General features: G+C 37.6%; 1 protein-coding gene across 4 annotated transcripts in view; it reads right to left on the bottom strand.

Annotated features, from left to right (window-relative positions):
* Positions 1-922: 922 nt before the first annotated feature.
* Positions 923-27,553, bottom strand: part of R3HCC1L (R3H domain and coiled-coil containing 1 like) — a 74,178-nt gene continuing 47,547 nt past the window's right edge. For all 4 annotated transcript variants that reach the window (XM_024734981.1, XM_024734983.1, XM_024734982.1 and 1 more), the window contains 5 exons: positions 15,866-16,041; positions 10,888-10,958; positions 9,877-9,972; positions 9,245-9,385; positions 923-1,732 (listed from right to left, as the gene is read on the bottom strand). In XM_024734981.1, the coding sequence (XP_024590749.1) occupies positions 1,665-1,732; positions 9,245-9,385; positions 9,877-9,972; positions 10,888-10,958; positions 15,866-16,041 (552 nt within the window). In that variant the 3' untranslated portion in view covers positions 923-1,664. The remainder of the gene's footprint in view (positions 1,733-9,244; positions 9,386-9,876; positions 9,973-10,887; positions 10,959-15,865; positions 16,042-27,553) is intronic.

Raw genomic sequence — 27,553 nt, 5'->3', positions numbered from 1 at the left:
CGACCCCTCCAAACTTGGAATGGAGGTATTGAACATGAACAAGGGACAGTTTCAGAACAGACAAAGGATGAGAAAAACAATGCTGAGGAACTGTAAGAGGGCTCTAAGACCGAAACAGCGGCAGGGATCAAGACCCACGGCCAGTGTCATTTGAGGAACGTTTGGACGGGGCCCCACTACACCATCTTCTAGGCAATGCTAATAATCCATCATTGTCATGGGCACTAAATCATACAAAAATGAGGCTGCTGCCCTCATTGAAAGCACAATGAGACATCATTTCTTGCTCTCTCAGCATCTGGAGGTCTACCACTACGATTTCTTCAAAAACACTGAGAATGCAGATATGAGAAGGATAAAGCCTGAGCTGACTGCTCTGACTTGTCCACGTCTTTTAGGAAATCTCTTACTGCCCAGAGGTGTGTGTTTGACTCGCTGCTCTTCACTATAATGGACGAGCTGGTATGGCTTTTGCCAAATGCCTCTGGCAAAGGCAGAGAAGATCATACCAAGAACATGCTGTGTGCCAGAGGCCTCCTGCAGGATGTCAGATTGGACAAAAATGGCAAAAGGCAAGAGGGTGGGGTGGGGATGTGCAAAGAGGACAAGAAGGGGAGAGGAGCCACCACATTAGACCAATCCCAGGAGAGTACTCTGTAGACCAATCCCAGGAGAGTGCTCTGTAGACCAATCCCAGGAGAGTACTCTGTAGACCATTCCCAGGAGAGTGCTCTGTAGACCAATCCCAGGAGAGTACTCTGTAGTATACTCTGGGGCACAGAGGTGATCAGCAGTCTACTGCTCATCAATAAAACCAACAGACCCACCGAATCCATGCACAGCATTACAGGGGTGAAGATAAGGGAAGAACTGCTCTCTAATTTCTTTAGGGGCATGACAAAACTGACCAAGAGCAGAGTGATGTATGTCATAAAATGGGCTTTAATGTCTTTCTCTTACAACGTGGTAGTACTGCTTAAACTGGAACTGGCACACAGCTCCCAAGACCGGCTTCCTGTAAGGAATGAAGCGGGCGCGCCCCAGGCTGCCATGCGGCTGGAGCAGCCCCAGGCACTCAGCTTAGTACAAGCTCTGGAGTCCAAATACCTACACCTGCTGCAGTTCACCAACTCTGGGGTTCTGGAACCGGCAGTGCAGATTCTGTGAATACCAAGCACTCCAGATACCGTTCCATCTCCTTGTACTAACAGCTCCCTCCCCTCTGACCGCCGACCTCACCCGCCCCCTGCAATACTGCTGTTCTCAGCTTTGTGAGGTACTAAGGAACACCCTGCCTTTGCGGTGCCTTAATCTCCCATCATCACAGGTTTGAATCCTCTGTTTTGCATTTGCTTAAAACATCTTGGAAGTGTGACTTGCCCTGTCCAGAGGACTCCTGGAAGTCACATCTTCCAAGTTTCTTCCTAGCTGATGGCTTCCTTCCACGTCCAACACAGTTAAGGCAGTTCCAAAGAACTGCACTTAGGAGTGAAGACAAACAGGAGTCTGTCTTCCTCCTATACCTCATCAGCCCTTGTCTTGATGGCTTATCTCTTTCTTTCATTAACGTGCACGTCTGCATGTACACAGAGCTCTGGAAAAATCCTCTGAAGACTGGAAATATTTTCTGAATTCCTGGAATTATCCCTGTCATCAAATGATGTTCAAACTGCAGACTGGTCTCTGCCTTCCCAGATGTCTTCCCGTTGCTTGGCTTCCAATTGTTTTCTCTCTGAAAATAAGGGCAGTGTTAAGATGGTTAAGTATAACTTCACATAACCAGTGACTTTCGCTTAATCTGAATTACAAGGCGAACTTTAATCATGAGACAGGTGAATTCCCTAGTTTTCTCTTACCTGATTCCAAGAGTCAATATCTTTAACTTTCCAAGTGCTTTGTAAGTGGGAACAATGTTTCTCTTACTATATAATAAATAGAGAAAGATCTGTGGCTAATAGAAATAAAAAGCATATGGAATAAGTCAGAACCGAGCAGGATCCAGATTTTTGTCTTGCTGATAATATATTTATTTTAATTATCTTTCTAAACTGTGTTAGTGCTTCAGTAAAATTGCCCATTATTCCCAGTCTACTGATCTATATACATATTTCAACAGGCATCAAGAATATGTTTCAATATTTTTCTTCTACTTTCTTGCTCAAATGGAAATAGTAGCCACTGGGCTTTAGTCATATCTCTCTACTACAATTCTACAAAAAAAAAAGAAAACAAAATTTCACAGGAAAATCAAATTTCAATATTTTCAGAGCACTTTCAGGAGCCAGGAATCTTCTGGAACACCAATTCCAACATGGAAAAATGACCACATATAATGGAGGGAAACTAAGAACTGTTTCTAAAAACAAAAAATGCACAAATCTGGGCAATCCATCTTCAAATTTTAACACAGAAGCTTAGTTTCCATTTAACACTTCCACCACTACCTGAGACAATAAAGACCATACACGGTGTGGTGACCCAAGTACTTCACTAGGTGCCACAATACCAGTTCTAATTTCATGGCTAGTCAGTCATTGATCTTGACACCATAAAATGTAGATGATTAAGCCTAAGTGCTTCCTTCCAAGGGCAATTATTTCGACTAAAAGATTTTGCAAGTCATGAACCAGGGGGATTACAGAAATCAAGGTGAGTTTAGAGTTAATTCTTGCTATTCTGACATATCTTTCCAAATCAGCAGAATCCCTTACGGAATTCCTATACTGTATTTGACTCAACTTTACGGGCAAAGAACTTGATAAGGAAGCTAACTGGCACTTGGAAATGTGAGAAAGAGAAATTTGCTGCTATTTGGGCACCATCTTGTGGCATTATCTGAAAATAGCAGCAAAGTTACTTACAAAAGGCAAAAAATGGGGGTCAGTAAATTCCAAACTGAAGGCTCAGTGTCATGTGACTCAGTTTTAAGGCAGGCTTAAATTGGGTTGAGATTCTCCAGGGAGATAGCACGAAGGATAACTGGCTTGTCTAAAGGATTCTAGGATTTCTTAGGAAGCCTGACTGTGGTTCTGATTCTTACAAACAGAGAAAAGTTAGGAGAGGATCTAAAGGCAAAGGCAACCTTGGATGAAAACAATCAAAAAGTGGTCCTGGGTTCCAAGAAAAAGTGAAGAAACTAGAAAAGTGAATTGTTAGAACTCAGATTTTTCAATAAACTCAGAAACTTAAACCAGAGAGGCAATATGGAAAGCTTTAGGAAAAGAAATCCGGGAGCAGTAGAAAAACGAATGACTGGTCCATAATCCACGATTTCAAAATCGAAGTAGCACTGAAAAAAAAAGTTTTTTGTTTTTTAAAAAGTTTGGGGTCAAAACTCCTTTGGTGGTAAATATAACCTGAAAGGACATAAGGCCACAGAAATATTAATGCTAATGTGTTCGATTTTGGTGTTATGAAACATGTATTAATATATTATCTTTCTAAAATTGGAAAAGTTTAGAATTCTGAAACATTTCCTACACTAATGCTTTCCAACAAAAGACTGTAGATCTGTATTACCAAATATATGTAAATATAAGAGGAAATTCTGGTGGTAAACCATATGATAAAGTCAGCAAGAACAGAGAGACAAACTGAGAAGCACAAAGAAATAGTGAAAATGTGAGGCTTAAATTTATAAATATAGAACATGAACAGAATACAGAAATACAGGTTAGGATGAGACCTAAAAATATTTTCTTCATCTTAAAGAAAAAAATGGAAGCTTGGAGGTGTTAAGTAACTTGCCTAAGATTACATAATCAGTGAAAACCTGAAGCTGGAATCCAGGTCCTTAATTCTTAAATCAGCATACTTTCTACTGTCCTGACCTCTGAAGAGAGGATCTGAAAATATTTACACAGAAAAGGAACAAATGTGGGAGAAAAAAAGTATTTTGCAAAAGATAAAGAATAAACATGTTTCCCCTTTATCAAAGAGAAAAGAAAGTAGGTAACAGCTGACAGACTGTATTAAAAAAGCTCCTATTAACTTTAACTCCACCAATTACAAAAAGTAAGAGAAAGCCCAACAGCAGCCATAAGGGCAAGGAACTAAAGAAGAATATAGTGTCAGCATGAAATGACTAACCTAAAGCACTAACGTAAGCTGGCCCTGAAGACTTTTATTTCTCAGTACAATATATAAATTGGCAGAAATGATTACATTAAATAAGTTGACTTCTCACTGAGGGAACAGAAAGTGCTAAAGATGAAAAAGGGGCCAGTTTGGTGTCGTGTTTACAAAAATAAAGAAAAGGGATGGAAATTAAAACCTTCAAAATTTACTTCTACACCTAAGAAAATAATGAAGAAAAATCATCACAAAATCCACTTGTAGCCACCTACAGAGTAATAATCAACCTGAAGACTTGAAGTACAAGTCTGGTCAAACTAATCTAACTGCCTTCTTTTACGGACTGACAGACCTGGTAGATCAAGGAGAGGTAACATAAATAACCTCTTCGTTTTAGATTTCAGGCTTACCAAGTATGTATTAATCATTAATATACTGGGAAAAAATAGTCTGGCTCACGTAAGTGTTAAGGGAGCATTTAACTCTAGAGGGTGGAATGATTATCAATGCATTAAGTATAACACGTGTTATTTACTCAGCAATAATTGGTGAAATGGTCAGTCAGTCCATAAACATTTTCATCTCTGATATAGGCCAGAGACGTAAGTTTACTAAACAGCAGGTGACACCAAAAATATGGATAAATACTGCATCCCACAGAAAAAGGTCAGATTAAAATGAAAGGAAATGTGGTTAGAAATGAAGGGAACTTCACGTCCAGGGAGAAAAGACACCAAGAAAATGCCGTAAGACCTAGATTATGAGTCAGCAATGCAGCACTGTTCTTGAAGGCAGAATAATGGAATTCCTAAAAAGGATTTCAGAAGGCAGCTGACTGTGATTAAATTTTTATTACAGTTGACTAAGTATCCTATAGAGATGATTTTACTTTTAAGTTCTCAGTGATTTCATTAATCAAACTAAGGGATCAAATTATTGTTTACATAACTCTGCCTCTCAGGCCTATGACCCAAAAGATGGCCTTTCAGAACCAGCCAATTAATCATATACCCCCCAAGAATAAAATGGAACAAAGTTATGAAATAAAATTATGGCAGGCTTTGAAAATGAGAGTGGCTTATTCTGAAAACTTTGATTCCAACTTTAGGTGGGAATCAAATGTTCTGATAAGTGGAACACGGGGAAATTTTACACGTATTCCTGAGTCTGGTCTTTAAAATGTGGTTTTATCATTTAGTGTGAATCCTTGATTTAAAACGTGATTAAGTCAAATACAAAGTACTCAAGGACGATCTATGTTTTCATTTCCCACTCTTAGTATAGTTCTAATCTGTCATGCGCTCTGCTAGACTAAAAGATCTATCTGTTCCTCACACTCAGGGACTTGTGACTAAAGCTCTTATTTTCCAGATATATAAAATATGATTTGCTTAAAATGATTTGAGTACTTCCTTTTTCTCGATTCTCCCCAGAGTAGCTTTAATTTCTTAATCTCCTTTTTAAGGATTAAGACAAAGACTTCTCAATAAAAGGGTAAGAAGACCAAAGTAGGGTAAAGGAAGTTATCAGGAAAGTATTTATACCTCAAAATCCCAAATTCCAAATTCAATAATTAGAAGGGTTCCATATGTAATGTTCAACGCTGGATTTTATAAAGAAAATCATGGAGGACTTGAAAGGGTTCAGAGTAGAATCATGAGTGAAATAAGACATATGAAGAAAAATTAAGAGTAACAAATGTCATTCATGTATTCAGTCAATGAATATGCACACTGAGTATCTCTTTATGAACTAGGCACTGTGCCAGACAGCAGAACTCTTGAAGTGGGAAAAAGAAAGGCTAGGAAATTATTCTATAGTATTATTAATAAAAGTACCTATATCAGGATGGCACAAAGATTTCGATTTCTTTTTCTATGCTAATTCTGATCTATTGGCTACGGTCAAGTCAAAACTCATCAAGAGTGTCATGACTGATTAGCACTGTCTGTCATGGATAATGAATGGGGAGCAACAGTACATAGTACACATTTGTCATTACTGGCTTATATTATTATAATGAATACTAATTTCCCAAGAGTCACATAAATAATAGTATTCTAAATACGTAAAGCACCTTTTAAACATTTTTATACATGTTAACTTATGTTGCTCAAAAAATTCTCCATGGTTAGGTAAGTCAGGCATTGCTTTCACTTTGTTGGAAACTGGGGCACAGAGAAGTATAAGAAAATTGCCCATGGTCATATAGCTAGTTAATGGCAAAAACTCTATTATAGCCCAGATCCTCTCACTCCTAAATGATCTGCCCTGATCTTTACAGTTAAAGGCTGTTAGAACAGAATGATGTCCATATGTTCCTGAATTTCTACTAAATAAAAAAGAAGAGGAAACTGTTTTAAACTATTGTACAGATTTAAGTTAGACCTATGGAAGAATTTTCTGACAGTAAAAGCTCTAACCATTGGAAAGGATAACTAAAAAGAAGCCTGTCATATTTTATTTCCTGAAGACCTTAAAATGTTTTTTTTTTTTTTGAAAAAAATGTTAATTACCCCAAAACTCCTTCAAAAGGGATTACACTATTATAAAAGGAACATGGGTTTTAATTAGAGAGGCCTAGGTTCAAATGTCTCTTTTCAATTTACCAGCTGGGTGACCTTAGACCAGCTACTTCACCTCTCTGGGCCAGCTCTAAACTGGAGATAATACCATCCCCATCCAGAGTTATCATAACATGTTGTATTGCCAGGAATTTCCTTCCAATCCTTTTAATTGCAAAAACCTCTATGTGGCTTTTAATCTTAAAATCTTCAGAACTGAAAAGAGAGGAGAAACAACTGCTTAAAGTATCAGGTTCATACTTTCTTTCTTACTCAAGGCAGATATCCCCACCAGACTGCAAGTCTTAAGGAGAGGAACAACATCTTGCCGTTTCTCTAACTCTCCTAATTAGGGAGCACAATGCCTTGCACAGGGTAGGTACACAGTGAATTCCAAATGTAGTTGATAGTGTATCACAGGCAATTGAAAATAAAAAGAGTAATGACAAGAAAAAAATATGTACTGGAATCTGTGCTGGACTCACCATAAAATGATATTTTGCTACTATCACTAAAAACAGCAGCAGCTCATATTTATCACACACTTATTATAGGCCTAGAGAAACAGGAGGGAGAGTGTTCCTATCGGTTTTAAAGATGACTAAGTATCTTTTGTGGATTATCTCACTTGATTTCCATTTTATGGATGAGGAAACAGGCCTCCAGAGAGTAAGTAATCTGCCTAAGGTGACATAGCCAGTGAATGGCAGAGCTTAGATGTAGACCCAGGCAGTCTGATTCCAGAGTCTATAATGTTATTTCCTATGCTGTACTGACCCCTTTCCCTCCAGTGGAAGAAGAACTGGAACAGAAGTATCTGTTCTGTTTAATACCTAAACAGTACTTTTAATTTCCACAGAAAAAAAATCTTTAAGTGAGAAGTCTTGGGCTCCATGCAATTACAAAAGTATATGCTCAATGCATAAAGAAGCCAGAAAGCTATATCAGGAATTTTCCATACGCATTTTCTCAGATATAAAGAATGGGAGAGTTCTGAAACATAATAAAGGAAGAGTCCTCTATAACTTGTAAAGATTCAGGACCAATGGATAGGAGAAACTTACCACCGTGGGTCTCTATTAACAACTAAACGCCTTCTTTAAAAAAGTAAGTAACAGGGTACCCACTTAGCCAACAGCCTCATTTTTAATTTCATCACTGAAATGTCCTTTGCATAGCTGAGCATTTAAAACAAATTCAAGTGGAACAGTATGCTGATGTGCCTACAGAGAAACAGAGGGGGATACTCAAGTGATAGCCATACAAAACTATTATTGCAGTACCTGTAGAAATACAAGTGATATTACACACATAGGGAAGCAGGAAACATTGCAAAAAGAATCACATCTCCTTTTATAGATACCATTGTTATTACCCTCTATTGATTTTCTGAGATAACTGTGGTTATCACAGAGAAATCATTTTCCTCAGAGATAACCAATTAATAAAGGGTTAAGGACACTACACATTCTACTTTAATCTAGCTCTGACAGTGCCATATATAAAAACCAGAGGAATCTTCCCCTGTTTCTATAGTCTGTAGGAAGCCTTTCAGTCAAGAATGCATGGAAAAAATCAAAACTGCCTCATTATAATCATTAAGGTTTCAAAAATGAGTTGGGTTCAACTCTGAAACTCTAGCACCTGCCATGACACCCTCTGTCACTGGTTATCTGGCCAGTGCAGCTGAGAGTCTGCAAGCTGCCTGCTATCACCAAAGCAGAGTGGACAGGAAGTATTAATGGCCTTGTTAGACCGGCAATAAACAAGGAGTTTGAAACTTCCATTCGTTTAATGGAAAAATGAAGTTACTTTTCGGTAAGTGGAATTTTCAGAATAAATTGTCTTCACAGATTCCACAGATCGAGGGCTAAGGCAATCAGACTGTCTAAAGCCTGAAGGTTGATAAAAAGCACTTAAGTGCTAACCGGAGTCCCAAGCCTTTACGTACAAGTCAACAGCCTATAAAGGGGAGAGAGACATTTAACCTCAACTACAAACTATAGGGAAAGAAAAACCCTGCTTGTGGATCAGTTGAAATATTCTGAGGACTCTTAAGTACTGGAAAATAATCAGAAGATTAGGCTAACCTGGATGTGCTCTAATGGAGCCACTCAGGACTGTCTTTAAAGAAAAAATTACCTTCTACAGTTATTATCATCAATGTCAGATGCTGGCTTCTCCTTAATTTGTCTTCTATCTAAGATCTAAACCATCTGATAATATCATGGCAATCATGGCCCAGTAAAACCACAGCAAATAATGTTTTCTGCCTGGGAGACTATTATGTCTTCATAGGAATATTTTTCTGAGAGTCGGGAGCAAGAACTATAGAAATAGCCATGGATAAGCTAAAAGGACTGAACCTATCTCTTGGAAAACAACAGTAGGAACATGGATTAAGATGCCTTGGTGTGGAACAGGCAGACAAATTCTAAAATGTCTTCCTCCTAAATATAAGGCATGAAAACAATTCCAATGTATGTAGGAGGCTTCTAGGAAATGGAAATGCCAAAATGGAATGGGCTTCATTCTTTTTTTTTTTAACACATGCCTTATAGTGAACTCTAAAGGGACTAAAGAAAACACCATCAACTTAAACTCACCGCGGGCTTCTTGCAGTTTCTTAAGTTCTGCTTCCCGTTCGGTTTTGCTTTGCTTACTTCGAACCCCAAGGGCACTGATGACTAACCTTCTGGCTAGGGCTGCTGAAGTCTCAGGACGCTCCTTTGCTGGCTGGAGAAACTCTGAATGGGAGAAAGGGAGGGAGCAGGAGGGAGTAAGGAAGAAAAAGCACTCTAGCTCCAAGTGATTTAACTCAGTAATTAACATACCAAATAGACTAACAAGGGCTGTATCAGCAGTAATTAATACAAGCCTGATAGATGAAGAGCAGAGGAAGTTAACATGGCAAAGCACAAACAACCCTGCCTTCATTATCTGTATTAACACAATTTCTTACAGTGACTCTATCAAACAGCTAAACACAGAGGTAAACTAGATAAGGATGTCATCAGAAAATGGTTGCTGCATTGCTTGCAGTTAGTATCTCCCACTCTCTCCAAGTGGCTACTCCAGTGCTATATTTCCAACACAGCCTTTTCTCCTTAAAATAATATTTCCTTTAACACTAAAAATAAAAGTGATATGTCCTTAGAACTCTGGATGCTATACAAGTGCTGGAAAAAACAATACCACCACTATCAACAAGAAGAAGCTCCTGAGATTATAGGCTTACCAGCATAAGCTCTAGCTTTGGCCTTGGCTGCTCTCGTGGCCTGCGACAAGGGCCGGATCTTCACCATGGTATGTTTACTACCCAGAGCATCACGAGCTGTTAAGAGAATAAATATAAAGAAGTAGAAGACATGAAGAAGAGTGATGCAAAAAAACAATTTAAGGCTAGTTCTTAAAAGTATTTCCTAGATGTTATGCTTTATTTTTCATCATGAGCAAAAGAAATGGTAAGCTCTAGAAAATCCGTAAGGAACAAAATGGCAGCGATTATTTTAAAACAGGGATCAGTAAACTATGGCTTTGTGACCAAATCCAGCCAACCACCTGTTTCTGTAAAGTTTTACTGAAACAGAGCCATGCTCATTCATTTGCATACTGTTTAGGGATGCTTTCTGGCTACAACACAAGAGTTAAGTAGTGACAGAAACCTTATACCCTAAAATATCTACTATCTGGCTCTTTACAGAATAAGTCTGCAGACCCCTATTTTAGGTGATTCAGACAGGAATCAACATCTCTAATTTCTTTGAATGCCTCTGCATCAGATCTATCATGAGGCCAATGATATAAGTGAAAAGGCTAAATCATATATTCAGAAAGTAGGTATTACAAATGCTCACTGGACAGGTTAAAGGGCTACTGCAAATTCATTTGTCGGGGAGGGGGGTAGAACCAAAAATATTTTAAGATTTAGTCATACTGGCTTCTTAAATCTTTACCTATAATCTGTCTATGCACTATCATAACTGACAGCTATGCAGCAAATAACCTTGGAAGGAGCTCTCTCTCCAAATACCATTGGATTAGGATAAAAAGGGAGAGGGGGAGCAAATGGGCCCCAAAGTAACATGCCTCAAAAACCTCTACCTGCCAATTATCTGTATTGACTGAATAAAATGTCAGGTGGCTGGAACAGAAAGCAAATAAGGACAAGCAGTGCTTAGGAGACTACTTGTAGGAGAAAGTAGGAGAAAACGGACAACAAGCACACTGAAATCCATTGGGTGAATACCTGTAATTGGACTGGAGAATACTCCTAGGGCGTGTGTATCATCCACCCATTTAATATCAAATCCTTTCTTTCTGCAACAAAAGAACAGAATTTTATTCCTTAAAATAATATTTACTTTTAAAAAATTTAATATCAAATCCTTTCTTTCTGGAACAAAAGAACAGAATTTTATTCCTTAAAATAAAATTTACTTTTAAAAAACATCTTTCAAATAGTCTCATAAAGCATTTCATGATGAGATAGAAACACTCAACAAGCACACAGGTGGAATGGGGATAATGACACACAAAATGGCTTGGGGTACAGAAGAAGCCACTGAACTTTAAAAGCAATAATACCATCATAAAAAACTACCTGGGAGTATTTTACACTGTAAGCCAGTTTACAGACATCAACTAATTAATCCTCACATGTTCACTGGGGAGGTAAAGTATTTATCACACTATTTACAAGAGATGTTTTTAGGGGACTGGAACTAGAAGAGGTGGAATGAGGAAGCATAGGAGGGGTAGAAGAATATTAGAGGAGGAGGTAGGCAGGGAAGGTCACCTGGATTTAATGCAAATGTAGGCCCAAGGACAGAGACAAGACAGAGAGGAAGAGGGAGACAGGTCATTCAAAGCAAAATCAATCAATCAATCAATCAATCAATCAAATAAGGGAGAAAAGGGACAACTCTAATCAGAGAGGCTGACCTAGTCTTTCTTTCCAGTTGTAGAAGTGAAGTAAGAAAGGGAAACTCAGGTTCTGCCACCTTCAGACCATGGGCGGGTTTAAACTCTCTGTAAGCTAGGTCTGCTCATCTGTAGAGATGGGTACAGTTCCTTCGTAACAGAGTTGCTGTGAAAACGGAAGTGAGATCATCCATGACAAGGTAAAGGGCACCGTGTTGAGCACTTAGTGGACATCTAATAAATGAATAGTGCCCATTATTTTTTATTATTAATAGCAATATTCATCAGGAAGATGATTAATATTGATGAAGATGTGATTAAAATATGAAGTTGACTCTGGTGTTTGACTCAACAGGCATTATTATTATACGCTTTTGCACCATGACCTTTTCTTTTTTTTTATAAAGCACTATAAAGGAAAAAAAAGGGAACTGCTAAAATATCTTCCCTCTTTAACAACTAGTCAAGAAAAAATTTCCTTTGAAGGAAAAAGGAATAAAGAGGCTTTGAAGGTTAGTTAGACAATTTCCTGAATGTAAGGGTCAGTTTGACCATGGCGTAAAATGACCACAGGGGTTGAAGACTATGAGAAAGTTCAACAGTGGAAGTCTATATTATAAGATAGTTGACAAAAGAAAGAGAAAAACTTAGATGGGCTCTGGAGGGCCTTTTAGACTTCAGAATTTCATAACCCTTTAAAATTTTTCCCCCTTTTGAGAATGTTTTCCTGTTTCATGGAAAAATGATCTGCAGGTAAGATTAGGAAGAAACAAAGCAAGGGAAGTTAATAATTCTTAAGAAATAACTAATCTTCAGGAAATTCCAGACATCAACAAAATCAATCCTTGGTCTTAAAAGTCATCATTATTAATGACAACCTAAGGTAGTTCTAATTTTGGATTTAATCTCATTGATGCTTTTTAAAACCTATTATGCACTTTATCTGGAACAGACCCTGATACCGAGTCTTAACATAATTGTAATGAATTAGACTGACTGATCTACACTATATGTTTAGTGTAAGATCTATGGCAGAGAGTGTTAACTGTCCTCCATGATCTAGTCACTCCTCCTCTCTTTTAGTTACATAACTGATAAATGCTACTCCTGTCCCCTCAACCAACAAAATTTAAGTGAGATACCTGGCTACTAGTTTTGCCTGTTCTAGAGCTTTACAAAAAAACAGGGTGCTTGTTTTTGTACATAAAGTTTCAATGAATACAGCCACACTCATTGTCTGTAGCCACACCTGTTGGCTATGGCTACTTTTGTGCAACGATGGCAGAGTTGCCTAAAATAATTACTATCTAACCCTTAAGGAAAAGTTGGGAGCTATACCCTAATTCAAGATGTACATGAATTGAATTTTAACTTTAAATTTGTATATCAGACAATAGACCTGGTTCATTGTTAGATCTGGTTCATTGTTAATGTCAGGATTGGAGCATTAAAGTATAATCCCTTCTTGGTAATGACTTTCTTCCAGACCCTGAAAATCTTTTTCTTAATAACTTATTTTTGGGATTATTTCTTTATTCCTGAAGCTTATTTTTTCTTATAAGCTAAAGATACAGAGGTATACTTCTGACTCTTTTACCTTCTCATACATATGTATGAATTACATACATATATAAGAGGTAGTGCAATTATTCTCAAACCCACTTATTATATCAGTTTTAATTTACATTTTCACTACATAATTTAATGTATTAAATAAAATTAAAATGATGAAATATGAGTGTGAAAAAGAAAAGTTGTGTCTATGGTTTGGAAGACTAGAGAAAGATAAAGTCACTAAAAAACCCAAAACAGCTATTATCAATTATGTTTGGGCAAAAGAGCTTAAAAAAAAAAAAAAAGAGAGAGAGAGAGAGAGAGAGAGAGAGGGAATTCCCTGGTGGTCCAGTGGTTAGGACCTGGCACTTTCACTGCTGTGGCCTGGGTTCAATCCCTGGTCAGGGAACTAAGACCCTGGAAGCCATGCGGCACAGCCAAAAAAAATTTTACAAAGAGAGAGAGAGAAAAAACATTTTAACCTATAAGGAATTTGCACTCAGGTAACTCTGAAGGGACATTAAAGTTCTTGCTGGAAGACACAGGTGATATCAGGGTGACATATAAGAACTCAATAGAAGATAGTCTGCCATCAACAGACTAGTTACTTAAAAAAAAAAAGGCCTTGGCACCACATCAAAGACTGGCAAGTAAATGGACATTTATATGTACTGTTAAAATAAACTGGTTGAGACGTATAACGATCATTTTTTTATCATTCTCTACTTGACTATTTCTATCTCGGTGGTCAGAATAACCTCAAATCAATAATTTAATTTACAGCTCTTTTGGACTGTTAGGGCCCTTGGTGCCCGGCAGAAGAAAACACATATCCTCTCAGGAGATATCCTCTTCTTTTACTGTAAGCCTCAATTCTCATAAGCAAAATTCCAAAGGAAATGGTCAGCTGTACAGTTTTTTAAAAAAGTAACTAAACCTCCAAAAAAGAAGCAAGGCACTATGAGTGAGAATTTGCAGAAAGAGAATTAAAAGGACTTAAGGTAAAGAAATTACCAGACATAGACTATAGAAGGTCTATGTTCAATATACTTCTTGAAAATATTTGGAGAAAAAAAAGAAACTAATGACCATGCAGATTTGAAAAATAGAGAACTTTGAAAAATGAGAAACATAAAATGAAATTTTAAAATTCAATGGACAGATTTAACAGCAAATTAAACACAGCTGAAGAAATCAGAAAGTGGAAATTAGAGCTAAAAAAATTACTCAGCATGTAATGGAGACAAAGAAATGGAAAATATGAAAGAGATAACACAAGGATTAAATGAGAAGGTTTAATCTACGTTTAACTGGCATCTTAGAGAATATAAAAGAGACTAGTACAGAGGCAATATTTGAAGAGAGAATGTCTAGTCTTCTCCAAAACCAATGAAAAATACAAGCTCAATAATAATAATAACAAAAGAAACACAAAGCCACATCATACTGAAAATGTACAATACCAAAGACAAAGAGAAAACATTAAGAGCACCCAAAGAGAAAAGACAGATTACTCTCAGAAGCAATAGTCAGACTTTCAGCTGGCTTCTCATCCTACACTAAGAAAGCCAGGAGAGGGCTTCCCTGGTGGCGCAGTGGTTGAGAGTCCGCCTGCCGATGCGGGGGATGCGGGTTCGTGCCCCGGTCCGGGAAGATCCCACATGCCGCGGCGCGGCTGGGCCCGTGAGCCATGGCCGCTGAGCCTGCGCGTCCGGAGCCTGTGCTCCGCAAACGGGAGAGGCCACAACAGTGAGAGGCCCGTGTACCCCCAAAAAAAAAAAAAAAAAAAAAAAAAAAAGCCAGGAGAAAGCAGAATAAAAATTTCAAGTTTCTGAGAAAAACAATTACCAACCTAGGATTCTCTACCCAGCAAAAATGTCTTTCAAGAATGAAGCTGAAATAAAGCCATTAAAGAAACAGCGACGATGATGACAACAAAACCCAACTGAGTGTGTTACCAGAGACTGTTACTAAATTAAATACTAAAGAACATGTTTCATGCAGGAGGAAAAAGATTTCAGATGAAAGGTATAAGATGCAAGAAGGTATAAATGAAGAATACAGAAAGTGGATGAATCTGAATGCTGATAATATAAAACAATAATATAACATCAAATGGAATTTAAAAAGAAAAAAAGATTCAAAATACTAAATCACAATAGCGTATTAGTTGGAGGTTCGTGAGACACTGGAATGGAATTGGGGAATGGAGTTTAAAACCCTTAGAATGTTTGGAAAGAGTGTAAAAATATTAACTTTAGCCATTGATAAATTAAGCAGGCATTTTATAATTTCTAAAGTAACCACCAAACAATAGAAACAGGATCATTTCCCAAAAATATGGAAGGAGAAAAAAATACCTCATCAATCCAAAAGAAGGCAAGAGAAAAAGATGGGACAAGTAAACACACAAAAAAAGATGGCAGGCATACATCCAAATATATCAATAATTACAATAAATATAAATGGACTAAATGTACCATGAAGACAGATTCCAAAGTCATTATTGATGACATTCTTCTTAAATGCTAAAATGGGGTCTAGAAAGACTATTTAGCATTTTTTAAAGGAACTGAGAAGAAGAGTGGTTTGATACGGATTTCTAATGGACTTGGAAAAGACAATAAACAAACTTGATGCTAAAGTAAACACCGGAAATAGAAAAACAAAAAAGATGATCTTTCAGAAGACATTTTAAGAAAACTTCATTCCACCTTCCCTAACATCCCCAATCATTTGCAAGTACTTACTGATAAGTGCAGAAAATCCGTAGAAGATCTTCAGTACGAAATTCTTGGGGGAAGTCATAAATTTCAATGACATGTGGGAATTCACAATCACTGAGGTCAATATCAGGAACTTCATGGTTGTAATAATCAAATATAGGTTCTTGGATGCTTTCTCTATTCTTCATATTCCCTGATAACTAGAGAGGAGGAAGCATATATGTGACTGTTACATCAAGTCAGAGCATTGTAAAATATCCTCCCATATATAAACAATCCTTTTTGTCTCCATGTTCCTATTCCTTAACCTTTATCATTTGTCTCTGTTCACGAACACAATAATGACTCGGCTCTATCACCCAGCTTATATTATACTTGTGGAATACTTTGATTAATGTGGTGAGTTATGAACAACACATCTTAGAAAATGAATTTCAGAAAATAGCTGAAGAGATGAATTAATAACATTTGTTTTATTTGAGCTTATTGATCAGACCCATAGTTTTGTTTCTGAAAGTGAACAAAAACAAAACAAAATTTTTAAGAATAAAAACACTTTGTTAGTCTACCTTTCGTTGACAGTAGCTTACAAAGAAATTTGTTATGACAAATGTAAGTGGCACAAGTAATTATATTTAAGTTCCCTAGCATGAGAGCTACCTAAAGGAATTTCCATAAAGCAGGTTAATACAGGAATTAATAGTAATGAAGAATACTTAAAATTCTACTATTCTATGGTGTGCAGATTAAATGAGATGATGCAGTAAGTGCTAGCACACTACGTGTCACCTAAGTAAGAATTCAATTTCAACCCAATTTAAACATATTTTAACTAGGTGCTAAATCTATTATAGGCCAATCACCATGTTATTTCTACCCTGCTTAGGATGTAGAAATCAGGAAGAGAATATTCCTCACACCGTAACAATGAGAAAAGACCAACTGACCTATAAAATCATAACTTTTCTTGAGTTTACCATACAGCTGAGTATGCAACACAGAGTACACAAGGAAATTGAAATCCACAGGATGACATGTCCCTCCAAAGAGAAACAGAATATATAAACTGTTTTGCCTCTGGCAGATCATGGGAAGAAGTGGCCACCACATGAGTGGGCAAGAAGATATCAGCTAAATGTTTAACAAATTCTTAAAAGCCTAGAGTGGACTGGTGTATCAGTTTAGAATAACTCAGAGCCCCAGAAAGGAGGGTAATCTGCAATTACTTGCAAGTCCATCCTTATGCCAGTGCCACACTGTCTTGATTACTGTTGTTTTATAAGTTTTGAAATCAGGAAGTTTGAGTCTTCGTACTTTGTTCTTTTTCAAAATCATTTTGGCTATTCTGAGTCCCTTGCATTTCCAAATGAATCAGAGGATCATTTTGTCAATTTCTGCAAAAAATACAGGACAGCTGGGATTGAGCTGGATGTGTTAATCACTTTGGGTAGTATCTTAACAATATTAAAGAAGAGAAACATGGGATGTTTATTCAGGTCTTCTTTAAATTCTTCCAAAAATGTGTTGTAGTTTCAGGGTACAAGTTTTACACTTCTTTTGTTAAATTTATTTCTAACTTTTTAATGCTACTGTCATTGGAACTATTTGCTTCATTTTTTAATTTCTGGCATGGACTTTTTGAGTTACTTTGCAAAAACCAAACCAAACAAACCACTGCATGTCCATGCATTTATAAATTGGGGCTAAATAATGCATTGTGAGAGGTAAACAATGCCTAACTACAAACACCTTGGAACTATAAGAACTGATTATAAAGAGGAAGAAAAAAGAGAGGCAGGATAGTCTGGCAAGGAAATTTGATTATGGCCCTTTGCTCTAATCTGGTCAGCAAATTTGAACTTGTATACTTCCATCCCATTTTTGAGGTAATTATTAAACACTTCAGCTTCTGATACTGATTAAATGCAAAGTGTAAATAATAGCAAAACACACAATTCCTACTCTACATTTCATGGGAAAATAGATATAAAGCCTACAAGTAACATACTCCTGACTAGTTTTTCCTATAACACTCAAGACTCCACTATTATCAGGGACTCCTAACTTTTCTCAAGAGGAGAAGAACTTTGTTTCATACTCCCATGGTACTGATATTGTTGGAATCAGCTTGCATGTCTACTGGCAACACATTTTTGGGGGAGGTAGGCTGAGAGGTAGCAGGCCATACTATTAATGGTGTTTTCTCCTGAGAATTTCAACAAAACATTCAAGGGGGCCTTGACAGGGTAAAGAGAAAGGAATACGTGGCACAGAAGGGGGAAATGTCTAAGAGAAGACAATATGGTATAAAGTGAGGATCAGAGCATGATTGTGAGAGGGGAGTGGGGGCAGGCAGGGTAGAGACCACTATCAGACAGGGGTTAGACACAGTAATACAGATGTATTTCAGGAAAGGCCCTAAGATTTGATGCAATGACTTTTTTGCAGTAGACCTGTACTGTCCAACACAGTAGCTGCCAGCCACATGTGGTTACTGAGTACTAGAAACATGGCTAGTCTGAATTGAGATGTGTTTTATGTATAAAATACACATCAAATTTCAAAGACAATACAAAAAATAAAAGATCTCACTAATAATTTCTTATATTGATTACATGTTGAAATGATATTTTGGATATATTAAAAATACGTTCTTGACTTTACCTGTTTATTTTTACCTTTTTAAATGTGGCTCATAGAAATTTTAGATTATATACATGGCTCACATTTGTAGTTTGCATCATATTTCTACTGTAGACAACTGAAACATTTACTGTTGAGAGTCACATGTATTGAGACAATACTTGTCACAACTGTCAATGTGAAACCTTCATATTTTATGACCAACCTTCATATATTTTTCTTTCATATGGCTAATAAATGTTTGATAGAGCAACAATAGAGGGGAAAGGTTTACAATTTGATACATTCTAATCCATTACAGTCCACAGGAAAGGAAAGTTTGCAAACAACTCAGCAAATAATTTTGAGTTATGAATCACAAATATTTTATGATTTTTACCAAGGGCCTGCTTGCTGTTTATAAAGCATAAGTGAAATCTGAGTATTCCTTCATATGTAGAACCTGCTTCCACAAAATCAACTAAATTAAATTATCTTCCCAAAGTGAGGGTTTTAAGACTCTTATAAGCCTAGTAACCTGCTCTTGAAAACAAGTCTAAAAAACAGTACCGTGATGTCACAAAAAAAGAAAACTACAGGCCAATATCACTGATGAGCATAGATGCAAAAAATCCTTAACAAAATACTAGCAAACAGAATCCAGCAGCACATTAAAAGGATCATACACCATGATCAAGTGGGGTTTATCCCAGGAATGCAAGGATTCTTCAATATACGCAAATCAATCAATGTGATAAACCATATTAACAAATTGAAGGAGAAAAACCATATGATCATCTCAATAGATGCAGAAAAAGCTTTCAACAAAATTCAACACCCATTTATGAGAAAACCCCTTCAGAAAGTAGGCACAGAGGGAACTTACCTCAACATAATAAAGGCCACATATGACAAACCCACAGCCAACATTGTTCTCAATGGTGAAAAATTGAAACCATTTCCAGTAACATTGGGAAAAGGCAAGGTTGCCCACTCTCACCATTATTCAACAGAGTTTTGGAAGTTTTAGCCGCGGCAATCAGAGAAGAAAAAGAAATAAAAGGAATCCAAATTGGAAAAGAAGAAGTAAAACTGTCACTGTTTTCAGATGACAAGATACTATAGATGCTACCAGAAAACTACTAGAGCTAATCAATGAATTTGGTAAAGTAGCATGATACAAAATTAATGCACAGAAATCTCTTACATTCCTATACACTAATGAATAGGAATAGATGAAAAATCTGAAACACTCTCATTTACCATTGCAGCAAAAAGAATAAAATACCTAGGAATAAACCTACCTAAGGAGACAAAAGACCTGTATGCAGAAAACTATAAGACACTGATGAAAGAAATTAAAGATGATACCGACAGACAGAGAGATATACCATGTCCTTGGATTGAAAGAATCAACACTGTGAAAATGACTATACTACCCAAAGCAATCTACAGATTCAATGCAATCCCTATCAAACTACCAATGGCGTTTTACACAGAACTAGAACAAAAGTTCACAATTTGTATGGAAACACAAAAGACCCCGAATAGCCAAAGCAATATTGAGAAAGAAAAACAGAGCTGAAAGAATCAGGCTCCCTGACTTCAGACTATACTACAAAGCTACAGTAATCAAGACAGTATGGTACTGGCACAAAAACAGAAATATAGATCAATGGAATAGGATAGAAAGCCCAGATATAAACCCACACTCATACAGTCACCTTATCTTTGATAAAGGAGGCAAGAATATACAATGGAGAAAAGACAGCCTCTTCAATAAATGGTGCTGGGAAAACTGGACAGCTACACATAAAAGAATGAAATTAGTACACTCCCTAAAGCAATACACAAAAATAAACTCAAAATGGATTAAAGACCTAAACGTAAGGCCAGACACTATAAAACTCAGAGGAAAACATAGGCAGAACACTTTTTGACATAAATCACAGCAAGATCCTTTTTGACCCACCTCCTAGAGAAATAGAAATAAAACAAAAATACACAAATGGGACTTAATTAAACCTAAAAGCTTTTGCACAGCAAAGGAAACCACAAACGAGACGAAAAGACTATAGCACGGTGGTTAAGAATCCACCTGCCAATGCAGGGGACACGGGTTTGAGCCTTGGTCTGGGTAGATCCCACATGCTGTGGAGCAACTAAGCCCCTGCACCACAACTACTGAAGCCTGCGTGCCTAGAGCCAGTGCTCTCAACAAGAGAAGCCACCACAATGAGAAGCCTGCACACCACAACAAAGAGTAGCCCCAGCTCGCCGTAACTAGAGAAAGCCCACACGCAGCAACGAAGACCCAATGCAGCAATAAATTAATAGCCAGGACACGGAAACAACCTAAGTGTCCACCGACAGATGAATGGATAAAGAAGATGTGGCACATATATACAATGGAATATTACTCAGCCATAAAAAGAAACAAAATTGAGTTATTTGTACTGAGGTGGATGGACCTAGAGTCTGTCATACAGAGTGAAGTAAGTCAGAAAGAGAAAAAGAAATACTGTATGCTAACACATACATATGGAATCTAAAAGAAAACCCAAAAAACAAATGGTTCTGATGAACCTAGGGGCAGGACAGGAATAAAGATTCAGACCTAGAGAATGGACTTGAGGACAAGGGCAGGGGGAAGGGTAAGCTGGGATGAAGTGAGAGAGTGGCATGGACTTATAAATACTTCCAAATGTAAAATAGATAGCTAGTGGGAAGCAGCCGCATAGCACAGGGAGATCAGCTTGGTGCTTTGTGACCACCTAGGGGGTGGGATAGGGAGGGTGGGAAGGAGATGCAAGAGGGAAGGGATATGGGGATATATGTATACGTATAGCTGATTCACTTTCGTATACAGCAGAAACTAACACAACATTGTAAAGCAATTACACTCCAAAAAACATGTTAAAAAAAAAAATAGTACCTGACTTGCTATGACATAATTGCCTGATTCCTATTTGTAGAAGGGGACAAAAAGGGTGCAGAGAGCAGAAGGTCAACTAGGCATGGATCACTGAGCTTTTTATTTTTTGTTTGATACTAGGTTCTTCAAGATACAAAAGGAAAAACAAAAAGTTCTGAAGTCACAAGTTACTCTCTACAAACAAAAAATAAATATATGCTACATTATTTGGGAATAAAGTTATATTTATATCTGTCAGATGGGCATGTTAGATCAGCTGCTACTGTTATCCCAATTATAAGGATGGAAAATTACATCACAGAGAGACTAAAGGACATCCCTAAGGTTACAAATCAAATTACTGATAAAGTTTGAATCATAACTCAGGTCTCCTGACCGATAGTCTAGTATTCCTTCTGTAACATGATGAAATGGCCTTACAGTGAACAGAATCAGAAACGGTGGCTATATCAATGTTCAGGACAACTAATTCCCTCTGATTAAGGATTTATGGATACAAGCAGTTCTGGGAGGAAAGGAGGGATGGAGGGAGGATCAATGGCAAAGCTGAAAAGAACTCAGGGGTGCTGATTTCTTTCCAGTCCTATATTCGAGACACCATATAGCTTATAGATTAAACTTCCCATAATACTGCTTTGATCATGACGTTCCTTTGATTAAAAATCTTCAATGGCTGTATTTAAAGCTCATAACCTGGACCCAACCCACCTGTGGTTGGCAGAATGACGGCCTCTCAAAGATGTCCATGTCCTAATTCCTTCAACTTATGAACATGATACATGGCAAAGGAGAATTAAGGTAGCAGGTGGAATTAAAGATGCTAATCAGATGACTTTAAAATAGAGAGATAATGCTGGATTATCTAGGTGGGCCCAATATAATCACAAGGGTCCTTAAAAGCAAATTGTTTCAGAAGAGTCAGTGTGTCAGAGTGAGGCAATATGAGAAAGACTTGGCTGGCCACTGCTGGCTTTGGAAATGGAAGGGGGCCATGAGCCAAGGAATGTGGGCAGTGTGTAGGAGAAGCTGAAAAAGGTAAGAAAATGGGTTCTCCCCTAGAGTCTTCAGAAAGGATCACAATCCTGCCAATACCCTAATTTTAGTCCTGTGAGACCCATTTTGGACTTCTACCTACAGAACTGTAAAAGACAAATTTGTGTTGTTTTAAGACAGTAGTTTGTGGTAATTTATTACCTCATTAATAGTGTACTAAAATATATACATTTCTAGCTTTATGTCATGTCATCCCTTAAAATATGCTACATTCCAACCAAAGAGTAATACTATGCCTAAACACATTTTGCTTCTTCCTGCCTATTGCTTTGATCACATTATTTTTGGTCACATGTATAATCTGACTCTTCCTCTAGACTTCTACAGTGTTTACCTCATCTGCACTACTTTTACAGTACTCAGTGTATAACACCCTATATTAATAAGACCTGTCTCTTCCTCCAACCTCAACCTGACCACCTAACCAACATTTAATGTACATTGAACATAACATTAGAGAAAGAACTTGAACAAAGAATTTTAATATGTAATAAAGTTATAAGAATGAAGAAGGTATTACCAGTGGATAGAGGGGAATGAACTTTGTTTCGTTCACTGCCCAAGTAAAGAAATTATACAGAGAAAAGTACCATAGGCAGAAGTGTGCAAAGGCATGCAAGGAGTGTGGTATTCATTAAACAGTTCAGTGTGGTTACACTAAATAATGTGAGGGCTTGGGGGAGTGCTATGGGCTTAATTGTGTCCTCTCAAAATTCATGAGTTAAAGCCATAAACCCCAGTACCTTAGAATGACTGTATTTAGAGATAATGCCTTTAAACAGGTATTAAGTTACAACAGGGTAGACCCTAATCTGAGTGGTATCTTTATAAAAAGAGGAAATTTGGACACAGACACAGAAGGAAGACCATGTAAAGACACAGGGAGAAGACGGCCATCTACAAACCAAGGAGAGAGGCCTCAGAAGAATCTAACTCTTGCTGCCACCTTGATCTTGGACTTCTAGCCTCCAGAACTGTGAGAAAACAAATTTCTGTGGTACTTCGCCATAGTCAGTCTGGGGCACTATGCTCTGGCAGCCTTAGCAAACTAATACAGGGAGTAAGGCTGGAAAGAAAGGCTGGAGTTTCAGTCTCCTCATCAATATTCTGATTCTATAATTTAACTACAAGGGATGTGTCATATTTATCCCTATATCCCCCCCCGCACATGTTACCTTGCACAAACTGGGTGTTCAAAAAATACTTGTGGAATGAATAAAATGCACATGCCCCAAGTTAATTACTTTGTCCAAATGCATGCTTATCAAGACTGATTCTATATAGAGCCCCCATCAATAAGAACTTGATTTATGAAATATATATTTTTTAAATGATTCTGGATGGCATTCTGAAATTTTGGGGGAAAATGACACTTTTTAAATTTCCCTTTGCCAATAAACTTTAATTGTTCTGGCTATATAAATCATGCAGAAAATCCAATTTAATAAATTATAAAAGGAAAACAACAACAACAAAAACAAAATTTCAAAGCAGATCATCTAAACTTCTGATAGTGACAAATTCAGGACCTAAGCCTGGGAACGTTCCATATTTTTTACAAGCTCTCACAGCCTGGAATGCCTTGTCTGCTCCTGATCCTTCTCTTTTAAGACCCAGCTTCAATCTTTATCTCCTCTTGAAGCGTTCCCTATTGACTCTATTTTGATGGTTTCTCCATTCCCTATACTACCGTATCATAACTCTTGGCAGTTGGATATATACCGTATTTCATCAGTTCTAAGATGCACATTTTAACATCTCCAACACCAGTATGCATCTTAATCATGCATATTGTCACTGCTTGTCTGAATATGAATGAGCACCAAAAGCACCAGTACCAAAATTTGCACAAAGGGTGGTCAGCAGGGTGGAAGAAAATCTGAATATAAGAATAGCCCTATATAAGTGCAAAGCTGGCTTAAGAATCCAGCAACAATGATTTTTACTTCTTTTATGTATTCTTTTAAGAAATGCTGTATTGTCAAAGTTGTTGATGGAACAGAAGATGGTAACAGGCTGGAAAGACATCAGTATCAATGACTGAGTCAAAAAATTATTAGGACTTCCCTGGTGTTCCAGTGGTAAAGAATCCACCTTCCAATGCAGGGGACATGGGTTCGATCCCTGGTTGGGGAACTAGGTTCCCACCTGCCATGGGGCAGCTAAGCCTGCACACCACAACTTCTGAGCTCACGTGCCTCAACTAGAGAGCCCAGGTGCCACAAACTACAGAGCCCACGTGCCCTGGAGCCTGCACGCCACAAGTAGAGAAGAGAAAACCCGCACATCACAACTAAAGAGAAGCCCATGCTCCACAACGAAAGATCCTGCATGCCTCAAATGGAGATCTCACGTGCTGCAACTAACACCCGACACGGCCAAAAAAACAAATAAATAAAATTAAATTTTAAAAAAAGGAAGAAAAAGGAACACTTGGGTTCTAATTCAAAAAAAAAGAAATCATTAGAAAGAGTTGGACTATAAACACACAAAGTTTTAGGAAATGAGAACCAATTTATTTCACCTACATTTTCTTTATGTAAGAGATGATGTGATAAAAATATTTGTCTAATTAAGAGCTCTTTCAGTATGTATAAAATTAAAATTCTAAAGGGTAAGCATTGTGTAAAAGTTTAATTTCTTTCTTAGTGATACATAAAATAATGGTATATTTCACAATCAACAGCATTTTCAATTCAATGAGATAGAATACTTCTTTATTTTTTTCTAGACATTTCTGAGAATAAGTTTCATCAGCTCCACAAGACTATAAACTCCTTAAACATTCTTATCCTTCTCTTTTATCCCTCATATCACCAATATCAGAGCTGGGCACAGTATAGCTGTACAATGTCTGTTGATTGGCTGAGAGCTTTAGGTAGAGGCAAAGGCTTACTGTCATGGAAAAAGCCCAGGGTTAGAAACCAGGAGACTGGGATTCTAGTGCCAACTCTGGCACTAACCTTAGCTAGGTCAGTAACAACCTTTCTGGGCCTTACTTGCCTTATCTATAAAGCAAGAGGTAAACATAAAACATTACGTTACAGGTCCCTTTCAATGCTAACATTCCACTTTTTTAAAAAAGACATACAGTTTTCTCTCTTAGACAGGTTAAAGTTCCAGGTCTTAGTCCTTATTGTTCAAGGCCTATGTTATAATCCTGCCTCTGATCTTGGAAGGTAGGAATAAGAACACTTCTGTAGGTACTTTTTTTTTTTTTGCGGTACGCGGGCCTCTCACTGTTGTGGCCTCTCCTGTTGCGGAGCACAGGCTCCGGATGCGCAGGCTCAGCGGCCCAGCCGCTCCGCGGCATGTGGGATCTTCCCGGACCGGGGCACGAACCCGCGTCCTCTGCATTGGCAGGCGGACTCTCAACCACTGCACCACCAGGGAAGCCCCAGGTACTTTTAATTAAACATAATAAACCATTTTAAACTATAGTTGTGGCTATAACAAATTTAAATATTAGGGATATCAGGTTACAGGGACATGGACAACAGAGACTTGACCAGGAGTTAATGGTATAACATTACTACGGTTGCTTCAAATATCACCATGTCTATTCACATAATTACTTACAGAATTAACCCATATAGGTAATTCTCAATTATGTAGGTTAGGTTACTCAAACCTTTTGTTTCTATTTTCTCTTCCACTATTACCCTGTAGCTACTTAACTGCTTACTAACTCAGTTTCTACTCTTCAGTAGAAACTGAAGAAAGTAAATTTTTCATGTTTGTCCTTGGTAATGTGAATAAATCAAAAGCTAGAATTAAAATGTTTCACCCATTTAACTTCCTATTTTTGGCAAATAGGGAAATAACACTATTTTTTAAAAAGTATTTCAAGCCTTTTCAAATTTTTCATGACCTAAGTTCCAACACATCCAAAAAGAGTTCCCTTAAAAGATAATAAAACTACAGTGTATAATATACAGCGTAAGTTATGGCTTTCATCCCTTTTCTATACTGCTTTGGGCATAAATCCTTTACAACAGCAGAAGGATAAATTCAGACTTTTAAACTCCAACTTTCTTTAAAATTAATTTTTATTAGAGTATAGTTGCTTTACATAACATTTTATACATTAAATATAAGAGTAGATAATGTCTTCAGTGGTGTTTCCTATCTGCAAATAAAATTATCTAATATATCTAGGCTATGCCTCCACTGACCTTATCAAGAAACCAAGGCCAGAAATGCAAACTCTGACTTCATAAAATTTATTAACACAGAATGAGTAGAATGCCATTCAAGGTGCCATCTAAAGATTTCTCTAGGGACTTCCCTGGTGGTCCAGTGGTAAAGAATCCGCCTTATAATGCAGGTTCGATGCGGGTTCAATCCCTGGTCAGGGAACTAAGATCCCACATGCCGCTGGGCAACTAAGCCTGCGTGCCACAACTACTAAGCCCGCGTGCCACAACTAGAGTCCACATGCCGCAAAGTTCCAGAGCCCACTCGCTCTGGAATCTGCGTGCCACAAACTACAGAGCACATGCACCCTGGAGCCTGCGTGCCACAACTAGAGAAGAGAAAACCCACATGCCACAACTAGAGAGAAGCTCACAGCCTGCAACGAAGAGCCCACGCACCACAAGGAAAGATCCCGCATGCCTCAATGAATATCCCACGTGCTGCAACTAAGACCTGACGCAGCCAAAAATAAATAAATAAATCTTAAAAAAAAATTTCTCTACAATAGGTATCAGCAACATCTCAATATCACTGATTATCATCAATGAGAGAAATCCATGGCCATAGCTTTGGATTAAGGCACAGTAAAAGAGAAGGAAGGGCAAAAGTGATTAAGAATGCAGAAAAGGAGAACCAAAGGAAGTAAGAAAAAAGAAAGCTACAATAATGAAGCATGTCAGATGATCACTTACTGACCCCAGTGCCAGAGGACAAATTTGAGAGCTCTAGCTTCCTCTAATGAATAGTAACATATGGTACACGAATATATGGGCAGAGACCAAGTGAATATCCTGAACCAACTTGGACTTGGCTCCTATTTAGACAGTACAGAAAGGCTAATATGGCAAACTGATGCTGGCATTCTTGGGAAGATGCTATCCAGACTGAACAGTGAAAACACTGTG

Source organism: Neophocaena asiaeorientalis, unplaced genomic scaffold (genome assembly GCF_003031525.2).
Source record: "Neophocaena asiaeorientalis asiaeorientalis breed wild unplaced genomic scaffold, Neophocaena_asiaeorientalis_V1.1 scaffold240, whole genome shotgun sequence".
NCBI classification, from domain to species: domain Eukaryota; kingdom Metazoa; phylum Chordata; class Mammalia; order Artiodactyla; family Phocoenidae; genus Neophocaena; species Neophocaena asiaeorientalis.
The sequence above is the reverse complement of the archived record's forward strand: the minus strand, read 5'-3'. Positions and strand labels throughout refer to the sequence as shown.